General features: G+C 44.1%; 1 protein-coding gene across 5 annotated transcripts in view; it reads right to left on the reverse strand.

The window, feature by feature from the left end:
• CA10 (carbonic anhydrase 10) overlaps positions 1-19,909 on the reverse strand; it is a 342,227-nt gene that overhangs the window by 166,850 nt on the left and 155,468 nt on the right. For all 5 annotated transcript variants that reach the window (XM_077923947.1, XM_028711158.2, XM_077923948.1 and 2 more), the window contains one exon: positions 19,552-19,694. In XM_077923947.1, coding sequence (XP_077780073.1) covers positions 19,552-19,694 — 143 coding nt within the window. The remainder of the gene's footprint in view (positions 1-19,551; positions 19,695-19,909) is intronic.

A 19,909-nucleotide genomic window follows, 5' to 3' on the forward strand; every position in this document is an offset into this window, starting at 1 on the left:
AAATCTTTTTCATTAACAGCTGCAAAGATCTGGGACAAGTACAGATGTAAATTGACCCCAAGCATTTCACTATTTGCGTGTCGAGGTCCCCAAGCCACCCCCAAAGAAAACACAATTGAGACATAATTTTTGCTTAAGGTTTTTGGCCACAACTTTATTAAAATACAAGCAATGTGAGTGGTTGCTTAGGCATCTATCTGACCCGGCACGGGGACAGACTGACATTCGCACGCCTGCGAAGTCAGAAAGGGAAAACATTTTGGGGAGAGATGGAGCTGGGTACCATGCCCTCACCTCTTCCCAAATGCTCCCAGGGGCTCTTGCGTGGCCCTAGCCCCTTGACAGGGGTTCGGACATAAGCATGGCGAGCCCCTGTATTCCTTTAACGGAATACCCTTGCAGCAGCAGAATTTGGAGGGGCAGGCACAGCCAATCCATACCCCTCCACCAACCAAATCATAAAACCAATGCCTAACCGCAACCTTACAAGTTGTGACGATTTGCTACGCAGTAGGCAAAAACCAAATGGCACCAGACAATCAGCCAAATGGACAAAATTCCTACCGGGCGCCTGCCCCAAAAGCAGATGACCCCATGACAGGCATAGCAAGGTCAAGCGAACAACCCTGAATATAGGGAGGGAGGGACGGGCAATCTGGTGCACGCAGTGAAAAGAGGAAGCTCAACGCTGTGCGCAGGACATATATAGGCTATGGCTGCCAATCACAAAATGGCAACATATAAATCTCCCCAGCAACAGGTAGAACCCAATTATAATGGTGGCCAACATTATTTCCAACCCAGCAACAGTGGGGTGTCTTGTTAGCCCCCACCGCAACACGTGCTCTCCAAGAAGGAGAACACGCTTTACCTGAGTTTAGACAACAGACCAGGGCTGGGCTGTTTTGCTGTTTGGGGCAAAACACAAAATGGAACCCCCTGGCTCCAGCTACTCCTCTACCACTGAAGTCCCCTCCCTTTGTCCCCAATTGTCTCCCACCCTGCTGTCTGAGCTGGCTGCCCCACCAAACCCTGTAACAGACATTGTAACTGCAATGGGGAAGGGGAACAAGGCAATTTTCAAATAGGACTTGTCAATAGGACTAAGGTAGTTCCTCAAAAGTGGAACGCAGGTGGCGCTGTGGGTTAAACCACAGAGCCTAGGACTTGCCGATCAGAAGGTCGGCGGTTCGAATCCCCGCGACAGGGTGAGCTCCCTTTGACAAAAGCGTGTCAAAGTGCAAGTAGATAATTAGGTACCACTCTGGCGGGAAGGTAAACGGCGTTTCTGCTGCTCTGGTTCGCCAGAAGCGGCTTCGTCATGCTGGCCACATGACCTGGAAGCTGTATGCCGGCTCCCTTGGCCAATAAAGTGAGATGAGCGCCGCAACCCCAGAGTCGGTCACAACTGGACCCTTTACCTTTTTAGTTCCTCAAAAACATGCCACTTTATCAGCCAAAATAATCTTTCATGAGGCCGTGATTCAGGTGCAAAGTATGTTTCTATTTTTTCTTTCACTTTTTAAAGTGAAGGGCATTTATTATTATTATTTTTACTACAGGCGGGGATAAATTGTGACTTTTTAAAAACATTAAGCTAGAGACTGAGAAAGGATCCTGGCCTTTTTAAAAAAAGATTATAAAATAATCTATAACCTTCCTCTGATACCTTGTAAGGGGAATAATTTAAAAGAGCCAGGGAATAAGATTTGAGGAATCTCCACTGCAGGAGGAGTGTATATCTTCCAACTTTAAGAGTAATCATTAAAATATTATGTGTAAGTGGTATCTGACACCTACGAAACCTTATTATGTTTCACACTGTTGCATGAAGTGTGATCAGCAGAGGAAGTTTTCATTTTTTTGCCATTGAGTGTGACGTGCACACGTTCTGGAATTAAGTTATACAAATGAGACCAAAGAGCTGCACGCTTTCAATTGCCTGTGGGTCCATTGTTAATACTTCTTGGATATTATAAATAAGATGTTAGAAAATGAAAGGCAGAAATGGTTTCTAATCGAATTATCGCTGCAAAGACTAAAATAACTAAGATACAGAAAACCCAGAATATGATGTCTTTAGAGGACTGTACTTTAAGAGTTGGGAATCAGTTAATTAAACTACAAACCCAGGATGAAGCTGGGAAGATTTACAATATGTTTCAATACAGATGGAACAACTTTATACAGTTTCTACATGCCCCCGGCTGCCTTGAATACTATGTGATTTATATGAAATGAACATTAGTTGTACACAATGTCACTTTACTGGTACTGTATGTTTCACCGTTTCAACAATAAAGGTCATGATTCAGCAAATGGAAATCACTTCTAAGATCTGTTGTTTTAGTGGGAGAAATAAGAATATCCTTAACTGTCTCCCATGAGAATCAAGGGTTATGCAACCTACTCAGGTTTGGCTGGATCATTACCAAAGTGTATAATTAAACAAATAACAATTGCAGCATTATCTCAAACATGACAAGTGAAAGGTCAGATTTGTAGCAAAATAAAAACAGACTAATTTACCTTTGATTGTTAGCTGTTCTTGCTGTTGTTTTTTTGTTGCCTTACAATTAACACTGTTAAAGTCAGATTTGTTACTTTGTCTCACTAGCAAATGAATTGGATTTACCACTTAACCAAGCATGAAATGATCTTTTCAATACTAATTCAATAAGCGCTGAATAAGCTGGAAGCAATTACGCCACACATAGGAAGGACGGGCTTTCAAACGATTTTATGTTTTCAGTCACTAAATACGGCATAATTGCCCAAGCGTAGCGTGCAAAGAGAAGAGAGTTGATGGCTAAGTCATCTGCAGCCGACCACCAGAGAACTGGGGGTCATAAAACTTATTGATTAAGGGTAAAATTAATACTCTCAGAAGTTAATGAAATGGATATGCATCTCGGAATGCTCAGCTACTAAATGCAATAACTTATGCCACTCCCTTCATACCCTTGTTAGAATGACAAAACATGATGGAAAGGTCATTAAAACCCCATGAGTCTCTTGTATGGAGAAGTATGTTCGAAACGATGTCCTTCAGAGAATCTTGCAAAATTGCATGATTGGAGTGGGACACAATGGCTTAATTGACTTGAAGTGGTGTAGCGTGTGGTTGCCACAGGGGCAGTTGCCCCGGGCACAAAATTGTTAGGCAGAGCAAACTTTCAGCACCCAGGGCTGCTCCATGCAAACCAGGAAGACAACAGAATGACTCTTCTTATCTCTGTGGCTGTGGTCTCCTGGGTGACATGGACACTGTTAGGCAGTTGAATGTGCATGTGTGCTCTGTCCATTTCCCTTCCTCCCACCCATCTCTGCACAGGGTGGGATCTCTGCACAGCCCTGGACACTGGCAACCCACGCTACACCACTGCTGACTTGCCTCTCTGCACTTGTACTAGCAGAGAGGAGCATGGAAGCAACTACTCTATTCTGAATTTTAAAATGGAAAACGTAATGCTGGTGGTCAACAAAGAGGTCTAAAGACTCTCTCAAGGCAAATCTTTAAAAATGTAGTATAAACACCAAGAACTGGGAAACACTGTCCTGCGAGTGCTCCAATTGCAGAACAGCCTTTACCAAAGGCGTCATGGACTTTGAAGATGCTTGAACTCAGGATGAAAGGGAGAAACGTGCTAAAAGGAAGGCATACTTGGCAAACCCTCACCGTGATCAACTCCTGTCTGGAAACCTATGTTCCCACTGTGGAAGGACGTGTGGATCCAGAATTGGCCTCTACTATCACTTACGAACTCACGGTTAAGACCGTGTTCATGGAAGACTATCTTACTAGGCTATGAGTGATCGCCAGAGGAGGAGGAGAAGAAGAAGAAGAAGAAGGTTCAGATTTTGGTATCTTTCAATGATGGTTGGCCACAATGCTGAATGCTATTGACATATTATTTGCATGCACAGGTATTTCTCTCTTAAGATCATCACCTCCCTCCCCACCTTCTCTTTAAAGAACATAAAAGAGCCTGCTGGATCAGGCCAGGGGCCCATTTAGTCCAGCATCCTGTTCTTAAAGTGGGAAACTCTCAGGTAGGACCATAGCCCAAGAGCGGTCTCCCTTCCTGTGTTACCCAGCAACTTGTTTTTCAAAAGCATTGCTGCCTCCAACCTGCCCCACCATTGGCAGTTCCCACTGCTTCTGCGCTGGGAGGGTAGAAAGAGAAGCATGGAACCCCAGTGATCTGGCAGTGAGCTTCAGCTCCAGCAGGAAAAGGAAGAGGGTGGGATCAGGAAGGAGAGGAAGGGGACAAAAGGAGAGGGCCCAGGCTGGCATTTCCCTAGTTTAGCACCACACGCAAACTCAGCCACAATACACAAACATATAAACAGATTCCTTCTTTCTATAGCACCTACACGTGATGCCAAATGTTCTCTGACAAGTGGCAGGAAGGACATCAATTATACCTCATGAAGCTAAGTGGCTCTTTTTGTCTAATGAAGGACCCATGTACTGTAAACATTTCCCCCATTATCAAGCCCTTGAGCGTAATTGAAAAAGAATCAGACAGAACAAGCAACTGATTTTTGCTGATGCCAAAAAGACAAAGGCATGGACTTCTAATGAGATCCCCCCCGCCTGCCACATCCCCCCTGGGGCAGGACAGAATTGCAATGGGCAAGATTTGCAGAAGAGTGGGCTGTTTCATTTCTCTCATTTAAATAACGTGATAGTATACCTCCATGCAACCTTTTTTTATTGTGTTTTTCTATTGCATCTTTAGCATGCCTTAGATCAATGGCACTAACGTCAATGCAGCTAACGAGTAAAATTAAATATAAGAGTCCACCTAAACGAACAATAAAATGTATTAAAAATTAAAATATCATTGCCACTCCCATAAGAGCCAGTGTACTGCAATGGATATATGGCTGTGTTTAGAATAGAGAGAAGTGGTTTCAAATCAATGAAGGTCATTTGGTCACCTTGGGCCAGTCATTATCTCCCAGACAAATCTACCTTTGACAATGCTCTAGGATGATATGTTGAACTCTGTCCCTCAGCTAGTCACAGACGCCATGAAAAAAATCCCAAACAAGGTAATGTGAAATTCAGTGAGAAAACTATCTCAGCACCACAAAATGGTACACTGAGAGATAAGAGCATCAAGTAGTAAACTGTTGGTTAACCAGACATCTGACTAGTAACTCTTAAGACAAACGACATAATTGACCCAGGGGCTTTACAACAGGTATTGATTTTCCGACAATGTTATCTGTGATCCTGGATAAAGTTTCGTCTTAGCTTCTGGACAGACCGCTTTACTTTTGTCATCTTAGGAGTCGGAAACCATTATGCCTACAGATTTTGCAGTGTGAAATATTGTTTGTTTCTCTCCCCACCCCCCTCTGCCCTGGTATGTAAACTGATATTAAAGACTAGTCTATTTGTCATTCTGACAGCTCCTGGCTGCTAGAAGAGATTTCGTTATGAAATTTCTGGTCTCCTCCGAGGCTGTTAAACTTCAGAGGTCTTTATCCTTGATTTGTATTTCAGGCATTTTTCAATATTCTCCACCACATGGAACTGGCTCCTACTCACCCAACTGCTCTATTCCTATTCCGTATTTATAGCTCAAATATGCACAGGGAAGGCAAAGAACGTGGCATGCCACAGGAACTCATGAGGAAAAAGAATTAGAACTGGGAAAGGTTCAAAAATGAGCAGAACAACAAGTATTAGACATCACCCCAGAATTGGCCCTACTAAACATCTTCCAAGACAACAATGCCCGTTTACACCACAAAGAACTCATAACCCACCTACTTTCAGCAGCCAGAAACACCATAACCAGACACTGGAGAGACCTGTCAGGAGTAAGCATGGACCAATGGTACCAAATAGTATGGGAAACAGACCTGCTAGAAAAAATTAACCAATAAACTGAAACTGACATGGGGACAAACAGAAGGAGACGCCTTTACCCCGGTATGGCTCCCCTTTATCACATACACAACCCAACAAGACAACGACAATAATCCACCAACAGCATACAAATCAATATGGCTAACCTGATCCAAAACACCCACCCACCCCACTCACACACAAAAACAAAGATCACCACAGCCAATCACAAATGAACAACCACACCCTAGGCCAACCCCAACCTCTCTCACCACCAAAGGAACACAAGTGAACAGCACAAGCAACGCTGACACCAAACCCTACAACACCAAACCCTACATACATTAAGCATAACAGAAACATCACCACCCAACCCCAGCCCCACCCATCTCCCCTCCCTCCACCCCCTTTTTTTTCCTTCTCCCCCTAATGTCTCAACAAATGAAAAGGATTTTGTTACATGGAAAAAATATGAGAGACATTACACTTACTTCTGTAAAACAAAAAAATCTTTAATTAAAAAAAGAAGAAGCAAAAAAAAAAAAAGCAGAACATCTGTGGTTGCATGCTGCAGTCCCACAAGAAGAGGACTTTCTGACCATCTCTGGACATTCTGTTTGTTGTTGTTGTTATCTGTGAAGGCTTCTCTGTTAGGGCAAATGGGGCACTTTCCCACCAACCTCATCCAGCCCCACCTTCCTGCCTTCTTACAATCAGCCTGTTCCTCTTCCTTAAATCCCAGTGTTGCCCCTTGTAGAACTCAGCAAGAAGCAGTAAGATGGGTGGGTGGAATAGAATGAGTTGGCCTGCCTGACATTGGCTAGGGTTTCACATACTGGTGGTCTACTTAACCTTCTGCCCAGCCAGTTGTTAAGTGCCAATTTTGCTGCAGAAAGAAATATCGCCATGGTAACTTGAGATATGGATGAAGGCCTCCTGACTGACTGGAAGCAAACTTTGAGGGTCTTGCTTCAAATCAGAGACAACCCAGTTAAAACTGCAACTACAGATTGTTGTTCAAGACCCTGGTTAATAAGCCAACATTAAACCATAGAGACTTTCTGGCCAGCTGAATTCTTTATGGACAAAGATATGTAGGGAAGATTGTTATAATGAAGCCACGTGATAGGCAGGAGGGCTGACACATTTCTTTTTAACCCTATCTTTATCAGAAGCTTCTTTTTCCCAAAAGTAACAGAGGAGCTGAGAAGTCTTCCACACAAAAATTCAGCAATGTGTATAGTATTAAGTATTAATTAGACACTGGAAGGAATCAAATGTTAATTTCACAGAACCACAGCTTTCCAGCGGAATAGAACATTTTAAATTGGATACTATTCCACAGCTTCCCAAAAGCACACACACATCTTGGCATCCCTTCCAAAGTTTATGTTCTGTGACAGCTTTGGCTTCGTTTCATGTAGCGTTGCTGGCAGAACATGATGCTTTTACATATCCAACACCACACAATACAGACATCAATATGCACTATGGGTAAGCAGTCGCGGTGTTAACATTCAGCTAGGTTATCTTATGGGTACACATAAGATGTAGCTATGCACAAGCTACGTCAAATCTTGGATTGCTAGCTCACTCGACACGGGGCTATGTCTGAAGATGATCTGCAAGCTTCAGCTAATGCAGAACCCCACAGCTCAACTCTAGCTCATTTGCCCTGGTTTCCTGTGAGCTTCAATAATCAAAATATTGTCATTATTATGAGGAGAGGTTGAAGGAGCTAGGTATGTTGAGCTTGGAAAAGGGGAGATTGAAAGGAAGCATGACAACCGTCTTCAAAAATCTCAAGGGCTGTCACATGGGAGCAAGCTTGTTTTCTCCTGCTCTGGAGGACCTGAACCAATGGCTTCAAATTTCAAGAAAGGAGATTCTGATTAAACAGCAGGGAGGACTTTCTGACAGTAAGAGCTGTTCAACAGTGCAGTGGTTTCCCTCGGGAGCTTGCGGACTCTCCATCAGAGGTTTTAAGCAGAGGTTGGATGGCTGTCTATCATGGGTGCTTTAGTTGAGATTCCTGGATTGCAGGGTGTTGACCTAGATGACTCCATCATTCTATGACTCTAGGACTGTCCTAGAGTCTGTGCTGATGTGCTCTCCTGAAGCTATGCTTTGATATAACCTGGTGAAGTGACCAAGATGAATTAAACTGATTTAAAAAGAAAACTCAATTTAAGAAAGATTTAGACTATTGGAATGGCATACTAAAGATGAAGAGGTAAAATCGGTAATGATACACTGGGCTAAAGACGTTGGTTATAGTATACGGTTAGAAGAATGGGAGAGGTTATGGAAGGAAGGTATCAATTTTACTGCATGCAGTCCGCTTAAAGAAAATGTCATGAAAATGACATATAGGTGGTATTTAACACCATTTAAACTGGCCAAAATGTATAGAACAAAAAATGACTGTTGGAAATGTAAGGAAAAGGAGGGTACTTTTGCCACATGTGGTGGACATGTAAAGAGGTAAAAGCTTTCTGGGAGATGATATATAACGAGTTAAAGAAAATGTTTAAAAACACTTTTGTTAAAAAAACCCAGAAGCTTTTCTTACTGGATATACTGTAGCGGGGAAAGAGATACTGAGACAAGATGAAAAATTGTTCTTATATGCAACGTCTGCAGCAAGAATGTTATTAGCTCAGAAATGGAAACAGCATGAAGTACCAACAAAAGACTGGCAGATGAAATTGATGGACTTTGCAGAACTGGCGAAACTGATGCGGAGAATCCGGAACCAGCAAGATCAAGTACTGTCTTCCCAAAAGACTGGAACAAATTTATATTATATTTGAAAGACAACTGTAAGCAATTAACACCATTAGCAGGGTTATCTGAAGATTTGTAAGATGAATTAGTTACCTGTTCTGTTTGAGTAATTTAATATTTTAAGTAATGATATAACGAGAATAGGAAAGGAAGTGAAATGCAAAAATGGAAAGTTTAATTTTGTAAACCATTAGGCGGGAAGGAGGGAAGTCGTTTGGGCTTGGTTGAGCCAAGAGATTTAATAAGAGGATACAATGTTATGTATTGTGATTACAGTGGTACCTCGGGTTAAGTACTTAATTCGTTCCGGAGGTCCGTTCTTAATCTGAAACTGTTCTTAACCTGAAGCAGCACTTTAGCTAATGGGGCCTCCTGCTGCTGCTGCACCACTGGAGCACGATTTCTGTTCTCATCCTGAAGCAAAGTTCTTAACCTGAAGCACTATTTCTGGGTTAGCGGAGTCTGTAACCTGAAGCGTATGTAACCCGAGGTACCACTGTATATGTAAAATTAATAAAAATCATTTAAAAAGAAGATTTAGACTACACGATGAAAAAGATGTGTCTATTGTTTATATTTGTCCTCGTAAACCATTGCAAACAAGAGGGATTTTACAAAATCTACAGTATTGCTGTTTGTTAAACAAAGTGACAAAGAAAACCAAGCAGCAAAGCAGACACATACAGGGATGAATAAATGATAGGCACTCATGCACTTGACACACCACGGGCAAATTTCAGACTGCAAAGGATGCCGTCTAGATTACGCACCCATCCCACTGGAAGCAAAGGGGCCTGAGTGCTTTTCTGTACGCTCCTCCCATTGATCTCAGTAGAATTTAAGCAGGCGTGACTTTCTCTGGATTATGTCAAAGATGGGAGGAAGCCTTATTAGGGAACATCTGTTCTCTCCCTGCAGTTATTCACATCTTGTTAGGACCACCAAGAAGCTACCATGGTTTGACAGGAAAATCCTCTAACATCACACTGCTATGCAGGACCAGTTCAGAATGTTTACTCCAAAGTTAAACCCATTGCACTCAGTGATGCTTATGTCCAAATAGGATTGCAGCTCAAGATTATTTCAGCGTCAATTGAAAGTCACTTGAGTGATAAGCAATCATTATTGCACATACCACTTTGGTGTTCCCCAAAGACTGGATTAGGAGTATAAGACTTAAGTTTTAAAAAGTACTGTATTTTTCCGTGTATAAGACTATATTCCCCCCCAAATTTTTAAAGTTTAAAATTGGGGGTTGTCTTATACATGGAATGTTGCCCTTATTTATTTCTTAATTTTGGGCTCAAAAAAGAAAGGCCATCTTATTCATGGGGGCGTCTTATACACGGGAAAATGTGGCAATTATTAAAACATGGTCACTTCCTGTGTCTGTAGATGGAATATTTGGAGAAAGAGGAGTCACAGTACTGTATAGAATTGTACTGACCTGTTGGGTGCTGAGTTATAGTTATTAGTGATGTTCTAGCTCAGGGTTTCCTAAACTTGGATCTCCAGCTGTTTTTGCACTACAACTCCCATCATCCCTAGCAGGCAGGACCAATGGTCAAGGATGATAAGAATTGTAGTCCAAAACCAGCTATAGATCAAAGTTTGGTTTGTGAAATGCTGCTTTAGCTGAAGGTATAGAAGAAGAAGAAGAAGAAGAAGAAGAAGAAGAAGAAGAAGAAGAATAGTAGTAGTAGTAGTAGTAGTAGTAGTAGTACCGTATTTTTCGCTCTATAACATGCACCTGACCATAACACGCACATCGTTTTTAGAGGAGGAAAACAAGGGAAAAACATTCTGAATGAAACAGTGGATGTATCATTTTGTGCTTCATGCTGTGGCCACAGACATGTGATCTGATGGTGAATTTGGGGTGACCCAATGCAAAGATCCTGAGAATCCCTGTGGATTCATGCTTTGTAACCACGTTTTTGCACCATTGCAGCCCCAGGCAACAGTGGGTGCGTGATTTTGGGGGGGCAGGCTGTAGCCATGGACATGCTATGTGATCTGATGGTGAATTTGGGGTGGCCCAATGCAAAGATCCTGAGGATCCATGTGGATCCATGCTTTTTAACCACATTTTTGCACCATTGCAGCCCCAGGCAACAGTGGGTGCGTGATTTTGGGGGGGCAGGCTGTAGCCATGGACATGCTATGTGCTCTGATGGTGAATTTGGGCTGACCCAATGCAAAGATCCTGAGGATCCATGTGGATCCATGCTTTTTAACCACATTTTTGACCATTGCAGCCCCAGGCAACAGTGGGTACGTGACTTTTGGGGGGCAGGCTGTAGCCATGGACATGCTATGTGATCGGATGGTGAATTTGGGGTGACTCAATGAAAAGATCCTGAGGATCCATGTGGATCCATGCTTTTTAACCACATTTTTGCACCATTGCAGCCCCAGGCAACAGTGGATGCGTGATTTTTTGGGGGGCAGGCTGTAGCCATGGACATGCTTTGTGCTCTGATGGTGAATTTGGGCTGACCCAATGCAAAGATCCTGAGGATCCATGTGGATCCATGCTTTGTAACCACATTTTAAGTGGGGAGGGAAGGAAAAACACAGAAGGGAAAAGGAGCACGAGAGGGGTGTGCAGAGAAGCAGCTGGCTAAGAATGCAGGAGAGGGGTATAACAGGAGGGAGGAAAGGAAGGCAAAAGTTTTCCCCCACTCACCCACCCAAGCCAGCCGGCTCGTGCACGCTCTCTCTCTCCCTCCTGCATGTTTTCACGGAGAGGAATTAGAATGAAGGACGCTCTCTTTCCCCTCTTCTTGCCTGGAGGGGAGGGGCTTTCCCTGCTCTTTGTTCCGTTTGAGTAAACACAGCAAGGAAACAGAGGAGGGTGGGCAGTAAGACCCTGAGGCAGAATGCAGGAAAGCAGCCGCTTCCTCTTTTCAGGCTTCCCTTCTCCGAGAGGCGTGATTTGATTTTTGCCTGATTTTTTTTGCCTCCACTTGCCCCAGTCGGCTCCAGGGACCACACATTCGCTCAATAACACACACAGACATTTCCCCTCCCTTTTTAGGAGAAAGAGTCTGCGTGTTATAGAGCGAAAAATACGGTAGTTTGGATTTGATATCCCGCTTTATCACTACCCAAAAGAGTCTCAAAGCAACTAACAATCTCCTTTCCCTTCCTCCCCCACAACAAACACTCTGTGAGGTGAGCGGGGCTGAGAGACTTCAGAGAAGTGTGACTAGCCCAAGATCACCCAGCAGCTGCATGTGGAGGAGCAGGGAATCGAACCCGATTCACCAGATTACGAGACTACCGCTGTTACACCACACTGGCTCTCAACCAGCTTTCTCCAACCTCTAACCAACTGAGCTGGTACCTTCCAAATGTTTTGGATTACAACTCCCATCATTCCTAGCTGGGGTTGATGGGAACTGTAGTCCAAAACATCTGGAAGGCATCAGGTTGGGGAAGACCAACTTAAAAATAATAATTTAAACAAAACTTTATTTTCCAATAGACATGATATTAGCAAAAGGTTGATTGCCTGGAGCCCCTATGAATAATAGTTAAGTTGCAGCATGAATTTATTATTTGCATCTTTATTTGTTAAACTTTCAGATGTTTGTATCAAACTTAATAACTTTCCAAACACTATACATCAAAGCTTCAGATTATTAAGCCCTCTGAAAATCAATCACAAATCAGTTTTCAGATGACACTGATGTCTTATTGCTATTCATTCCTCCTGGACCATTTCTAGCAGTTCATTTTATATTCCCGCAGTGTTGAAATATGGCTCGTGCCAGTATCTGTCCTTTTAGTAATCACCAAAGCATAGCTTGGCAGTTGTCATAAATTACACTCTCGAAGAAAAAAAAAATGCCAGTAATACTCTGAATTGATTGAACAGCATGGAATCAAAACTAGCTGTCAGAGAATCCATTTGACCGATCTCTCCCTCTATCCTTCTCCCTTCTTTTAAGTCAGAAGACTTCTAGTATTGCAATTATTTTGTGCCAACATATGCTGGATGAACCAATTATTTATAAAAGCATTATTTTAAATGACTCTGCAATTGCAATTTTTTGAATGTGCTCTTTCAAAAGAAAGCTATAAAGGATACAATTGAATAATTTTCATTTACCCACACAGCATTACGGAGTTTAAATAATAGCCTGTGGCCAGTGCAAACTGATTTATTCAGCCTCAAAACATCCACATCAGGTGGAATGGCTCTTTGTGATGGCAGAAAAAGAAGACACCATTTCAATCAAACTGCAGGTGCCTTCCAAACATACGTGAAGCCAAAGGCTGGGTTATTCATTATGCTAAGAAAGGCTCACAGCAATGGCTGGGAGCTTAGGCCCATTTGGCTCCTTGGGTCTCATTAAAATAGTCTCTACTCAAGACTGTTCTCTTGTCCCACGAGTGGGAAGCAGTGGTCATTTTCCCAGCTGGAGGGGGAAATAATGGTATGGTTAGTAGAATGGGCAGCAGAACTAGTAAAGGCTGTTCTGTAGAGCAGAAGGTTTCGGGAACAGGGCAGACTGTGGCAAGAAGAGTGAGAATAAAAGCAACATGCAGGTACAGCCAAACCCACTCTCATATAAGGATAGTAGCGGATGAGACAGCAGTCCTTGAGGGACAGAAACACCGGGTCCAAAGGTGAAGACCTAAAGCCCTAGTGGGTGACGTTGGCATGGGCATCCTAGAATACGCTCAGACTCCTCTGCTGTAAACTCAGGTCCACGACATGCCCAAGTTCGATGACAGACAGGCTGATGTAGAAATAATTCCCTGAGCTTGGATGAGGAAATGTGACCAGACTGCACCATCATTGCTTATTGGCTGTGATAACTGGGGCTATTAAGAGAAAGTACAGTGGTACCTCGGGTTACATACACTTCAGGTTACATACGCTTCAGGTTACAGACTCCGCTAACCCAGAAATAGTGCTTCAGGTTAAAAACTTTGCTTCAGGATGAGAACAGAAATCGTGCTCTAGCAGCACGGCAGCAGCAGGAGGCCCCATTAGCTAAAGTAGTGCTTCAGGTTAAGAACAGTTTCAGGTTAAGTACAGACCTCCGGAACAAATTAAGTACTTAACCTGAGGTACAACTGTACTTCTTCTAATGAAATGAAAAAAAAATGTTTAAAATAACTTTTGTAAAAGAACCAGAAGCCTTTTTTTATGAGGAATTATAGGTACTGACATTCCAAAGGAACGGAAAAGACTTTTCATGTATGTGAGAACAGCAGCAAGAATGCTACTAGCCCAGAGATGGAAAGAAGAAAGAGTCCCGACCAGAGAGGAATGGCAAACTAAGCTGTTAAACTACGCTGAAACAGCAAAAGTGACTGGAAAGTCCAAAACACTAAATGCATTAATTGACTTTTATTCCCATTGCCACATTGTGCTATCACTTCCACTGGAGGTGCACCGGTGCAGTTTCAACTCCAGGAAAACTTATAGGTTAAATATTATGTGATATAAGGCATTTTGAAAAAATGGATAATGCTAAATTACCCAGAAATATGACTTCGGGAATCAGTTAGGAACATTGATCCATCTAGTTCGATATTATCTGTGCTGACTAGCCAAGGCTCTCCAGGGTTTCAGGAAGTCTTTCTCAGTTATACCTGGAGTTGTCGGGGTCTGAATTGGAGATATTTTGCATGCAATGTGCTCAGACCAATGACCTGACTTGCTATACAGTATGTTTCTAAGCCTAATGCACAATTAAAGCATATAATAAACACACCTAACACTATAGTAAAGTAGAGACACCACCTTGCCAACAAAGGTCCATATAGTAAAAGCTATGGTTTTCCCAGTAGTGATGTATGGAAGTGAGAGTTGGACCATAAAGAAGGCTGATCGCTGAAGAATTGATGCTTTTGAATTATGGTGCTGGAGGAGACTCTTGAGAATCCCATGGACTGCAAGAAGATCAAACCTATCCATTCTTAAGGAAATCAGCCCTGAGCACTCACTGGAAGGACAGATCCTGAAGCTGAGCTGAGCCAAGACTTTGGCCACCTCATGAGAAGAGAAGACTCCCTGGAAAAGACCCTGATGTTGGGAAAGATGGAGGGCACAAGGAGAAGGGGACGACAGAGGACGAGATGGTTGGATAGTGTTCTTGAAGCTACCAGCATGAGTTTGACCAAGCTGCGGGAGGCAGTGGAAAACAGGAGTGCCTGGCGTGCTCTGGTCCATGGGGTCACGAAGAGTTGGACACAACTAAACAACAATGTTATAGGTACTGTCCCTGAGCAAGGACCCAGCAATATGAGCAATAGGATTCAAACTGCAAAGGGCATATCTAGTAATCCAGAAGTAGGTTTGTGTCTTCTATAGGACACCAGGCTGACAACTTTTCCTTAATGCAATTTTCACTCCCTATGAGTGAACTAAATGAGCAAATTGGCAGCAATTTTAGTGTTTTTAAAAGAAAGTGCTATCTCAGGCACTTAAGTCATTTTGGGCATAAGGAGCTGCGGTGTTCGTTGTCTGATTGACATGGGCCTGTACTCGCCTCTTAATAAATTCTTTTGTTTTGCTCCAGTGGTGCTTGTGTGTTGTGAGCATCAAGGGAAAAATGCAAAAAGCAGGATTATTTTTCTTTTGCTTGTTTGTGAAGAACAAGAGGATGCACTGCGTAAATTAATGAGAGCCTGAATTTTCGATTAGAAGGGAGAGTTTATCTGCAAATGGGCTTCTTGTTGATTTCTTTTTAAATACGTATAATCAAAAGACAAAGGCAGCCTTATTATGAGAAAATTGCAGCATGTGGGGTTTCTTCCGATACTTGCATTCCTTCTGGGGCAATTCATCTGCATGTAAACTCATTAAGTATCTCAAGCTGATGTTTCAGGTCTTGGAATCCAATTAGGTGTTCTAGTGACACACTGTCTCGAGGAGCTGGAGAGGCTCTTTGTAATAAAAAGGAAGCTATAGAGTAAATAATGGAGGGATGATTCCATGACATCATCTGAAATGCTTGCAGGTTGATGGCACAAGGGGGGAAATCCCAAACGCTGCACCTGTTTTCTCATTCCCCACTCCCTATTGTTGTGTATTAAAGCATTCCACCAGCTCAGAGACTGGGGACCTTGCCCAGGGACATTGTGGTGCCTGTGGGCACTGGGGGGTAACTCCTGCTATAAGTTATATCAGTGGTTTTCAACTAGTGCACCATGGCAGCCTGTGGCACCTTGAATGATAATCAGGTAAGCTGCAGGCAACACCAACTGCCCTCCCTCCTTCCTTCCTTCCTTCCTTCCTTCCTTCCTTCCTTCCTTCCTTCCTTCCTTCCTTCCCTCCCTCCTCTCTTGCCCTCTTGCATCTCTGCCTATTGGAGGCTCACAAGCCTATTTGTTGCAGTGGCCCTGGCTACAAGCTCCCCAGGTGAACGGTGCCTCTGCGGTTGGCCAGGGGCATAAGAGCCAACTCCTAGTTGCCAAGGGGTCTTTGCCCCCCAGTAAAGTATTTGAGGGGGGTGCCCCCAAGTTGATGGGCAATGCCATTCCAATGGTGTGCATGCACCTCATCATGCGATCAATTATGTGGGTGGGGCTTACCTGCGCCCCCTATTTTATTCAGGTTGGCACCCCTGGCCAGGGGGCTCTGATTGCCAGGAGCTAAGGTGGCCTCAGAGAAAGCAAGCAAACAAGCAAGCAAACAAGCTAGCAAGCAAGTGGTTGAGGTAGCCCAGCCCTTGCTGTTGGGAACAGGCAGACAAGTGGGAGGCCGGGCAGTGAGCTGTCTTGTGCTCACTGCATACAAGGCCTGCCTGGGAGCTGAGTGCCTGGCACCAAAGGGGAGTCTCTCTGCCATGCAGGCCCAGCAGCGCCCTCTGCTGCTGCCTCCTGAGGTGAGTAAGCTGATGGACTCACGTTCAGCCCACTTTGTCCAGTTTCTGTTGGGCCACTAAGACTGGGGGCATCATCTTCCTAGGCCCCCATGGGACCACATGAGGAGGCAACTCTCTTTGGGGCAGAGGGTGGCGGCTCAGAGACTAGCAGCTGCTGCAGCGTCCACCTTGATGAGAGGGGAGAAGAGGCTGGGGGAACCCTCCACAAGGGAGGGTATCCAAAAAGGGGTGAGGAGCTGCTGGCTTGGGCAGGCAAGGAGCGACATAACTGTGCTTCTGAGACACTGTAGCCTTTCAGACCTTTCCCATTGGTTGGGTGCGCTTTGCTCCCGGGAGGGAGGAAGGAGTCAATAGACACCGAGGGTTGGTTCAGAGAAAGAGTTTATTTCTGCTTTCCGGATAGCAGAAAGGCACTGCGTGATCAGTCACAGCCAGCACACTTAAAGAGCAGTTACATACAGCTTATATCCCCTTCAGGTCCCCTTTCCCCCTCCCCAGGAATCCAGCCTCATGAGTTTGTACACGTAAGTTTACATCCTTGAGCATGAACAGAAATTCCTGTTTCTGTACTCTTATCTTGGGGTAAAAAGTCACCCAACTATAGGAGTACTCCTGGCGCCATCCCCAGGCGCGGGGGCTGACAGGCCTGTCTTGCAAGGTCTGTGCGTCAGCGTGGTCAGGATAGTTACAACCGCTAAGATAAGACCCAGATCTGCCATCCCGTCTCCACTTGGAACTGACAAGGCCATCCATTAAGCCTTCATGGACTGATAAAGGAGAAGGCTTTGTTTATACAGCTGGGTTTGTGTTATATAGCTCAAGCTAATGGATTTTAGCCAATGGATCCTTGAAGAAAGAATTTGGGAATTTTGGGGCCCGGTTCGGGTGACTGCACACTCAGGTTTGGGTAACCTGTTCCTTCAACACAAAGCACATTTCCCATAGGGGAGCTGCAGAAACAATGAAGTTGGTCAAGAGAGCCATGGACTCAAAAATGTTGAAAACCTCCAGGCTATAGCTTTTGCTAAGACACTGCATTAAGCCTCTCTTGACATTAAACAGAAAAGCCATTTCTTCTAATCAGCAAGTTGTAAATGGGCACATGATCCATTCACCTGGAGGTATGAAATGGGGTAGTTGATGATGCAGAATAAAGCAGAGGTGTGTCCTACCCATAGAGTTCGGACAATGCTTAAAGAGCCACTTCAGCTTGGCCATTGACTTTCCTACAATATGTGAAAGACATGCTCGACTTGCTTCTAAGAGCGCAAGAAGTGACCTTCCAAGCGACCTTAGCTACCTCATCTTAAGCACGCAGCAGCAGCAAAGTGGAAACCCCTTCCACAACATGAGGAATTCAAGTCTCCTTGGGGTGCCCCATTATAGGACGCAACAAAGCCAATGCTTAAAAACTGATCCACGCAGAGATATTCATTGCTCTGGGTCCAACCACTCAATGACTTGCCACCAAACGGAATACATGAAGTGCTTTAATTGAAAAGCATGAGGCAAAAGGTGTTGTCAGGCGATGTGAGAGTGATGCATGGTGCTGTTCGTTGGAACTGTGGTGATCGTTGCACAAGTAGAAGTTATTACTCGATGATACAGCAATGATGTAAAAATGTAAAAGCTTCCCTTAAGTCAGTGATGGCCAAACTTGGCCCTCCAGCTGTTTTTGGGACTACAATTCTCACCATTCCTGACCACTGGTCCTGTTACCTAGGGATGATGGGAGTTGTAGTCCCAAAACAGCTGGAGGGCCAAGTTTGGCCATCACTGCCTTAAGTTGTTCTTAAATAGGATCAACGGAACTTTCGAGGCAGAAATGGGGAACTTTCCTCAGTCCTCCCAAATATACTGGTGTGTTGTTGCTTTTTTATGGTTATCCATAGGCACAATGAGATACTAGCTAATCTGGGATCATATAACAAGCAAAAGCACGCCACACCACTATAAAGGCAGTCCGACTGGCTGCACACTTGTGGGGAAGAGGGAATGTTGCCTGTTGCCAAGTGAATGCAAGGGTTCCTACACCTCTGAGAGTAAGCAATGAAACCAACATAGTATGATTCAGAGTGGGAGAGGATGCACCCCCAAGGTAACTGAACACATACCAACTATCGTTCTGCAATTGCTGCAAAGCCCACCCTTTCAGCGCGGCAAATGAAGAGAGAGAGCATCACTTGGTGGCCTAGGCGATACATGAAGCACTTCCTCTCATGCCACGCACACGCACACGCACACGCACGCGCACGCGCGCGCACACACACACACACACACTGTCTACTACACTTTGCTCCTCATTGCTGTCCCCCTGTGCAACCACCACTGGTGGTGGAGCTCCTTTGGCCACAAAGAGGCAACAAACTCAGCGAGGGGACTTCAGTTCAGAGCTATCCCCAATTCATTGAAGATTTTAGAGCATTTTAGAAAAATGCAAGGGACAGAATTCTCTGCTAGTAGCCTACACTGTTAAAACTTTAGGAAGCATACCAACAAGACCAGGCACCTCTGAGTAGAACACTTAAACAACATTAATAAGACTAAAGTTAGAACTCATCTTATGCAGAAGTCTCCAAATATTAAGAACAATTTCCCTGTATTAAGAACAGTACACAAGGCACATTAAAGCACGTAATCAGAAAGATATATGCAGCACAACATATATGTGGTTTTGAAAACGGGAAGGATAAAATGTACAGCAGCTACAAGAGTGTGAGGGTTCTTCCAGGCTTGCTATTGCTTTGCTGCTTCCCTCTGGGAAAACCCAATATTAGCCGCTGAATCAGCGCAAATGTCAACCGGGTTTTCTCTGGAATGACATTTGCTCCAATTTATCACAAAAGAGCAGGATTTCTGGGGGACAGCAGCGGGGCAAAGGCAAAACTGCTTGACCCCACACTTTGCAGGTATGGGATAAGCACAGGTCTGGCTGAGCCCTGAGTTCGAGATCCCATCTGTTGGTGAAAGCATTGTCATACATATGGAAAGATGCCAATGTGAAACAGCTGTTGCCATTTTTTTCAAGAGCCATGGCTGGAATCTTACCTTTCTGCCCCCTGTGTTTATGCGAAGAGGGGTGAGGAAGGGGTCGAAGATCATATGGCTGGTTTCGATGTTGACCGGTGATTGCCTTTTCCCAACAGAACAAAGATTCCAGGCGGAATTCACCAAGCCCCAAAATGAAGGAACTGTAACGAAAGAAAAGAGAAGGAAGTTTAAAGAGGAGGTTCTGGGAAGAGGGCAGAGGAAGAGGGCAAGCACTACTGATATTGTACATCCCATACAAACAATCACTGTGAAAAGTTAACATAAGGAAGGATCAAAAATTAATACAGTGGTACCTCGGGTTACAGACGCTTCAGGTTACAGATGCTTCAGGTTTCAGACTCTGGTAACCCAGAAA

The sequence above is a fragment of the Podarcis muralis genome, chromosome 2 (genome assembly GCF_964188315.1).
Source record: "Podarcis muralis chromosome 2, rPodMur119.hap1.1, whole genome shotgun sequence".
Lineage (NCBI taxonomy): Eukaryota > Metazoa > Chordata > Lepidosauria > Squamata > Lacertidae > Podarcis > Podarcis muralis.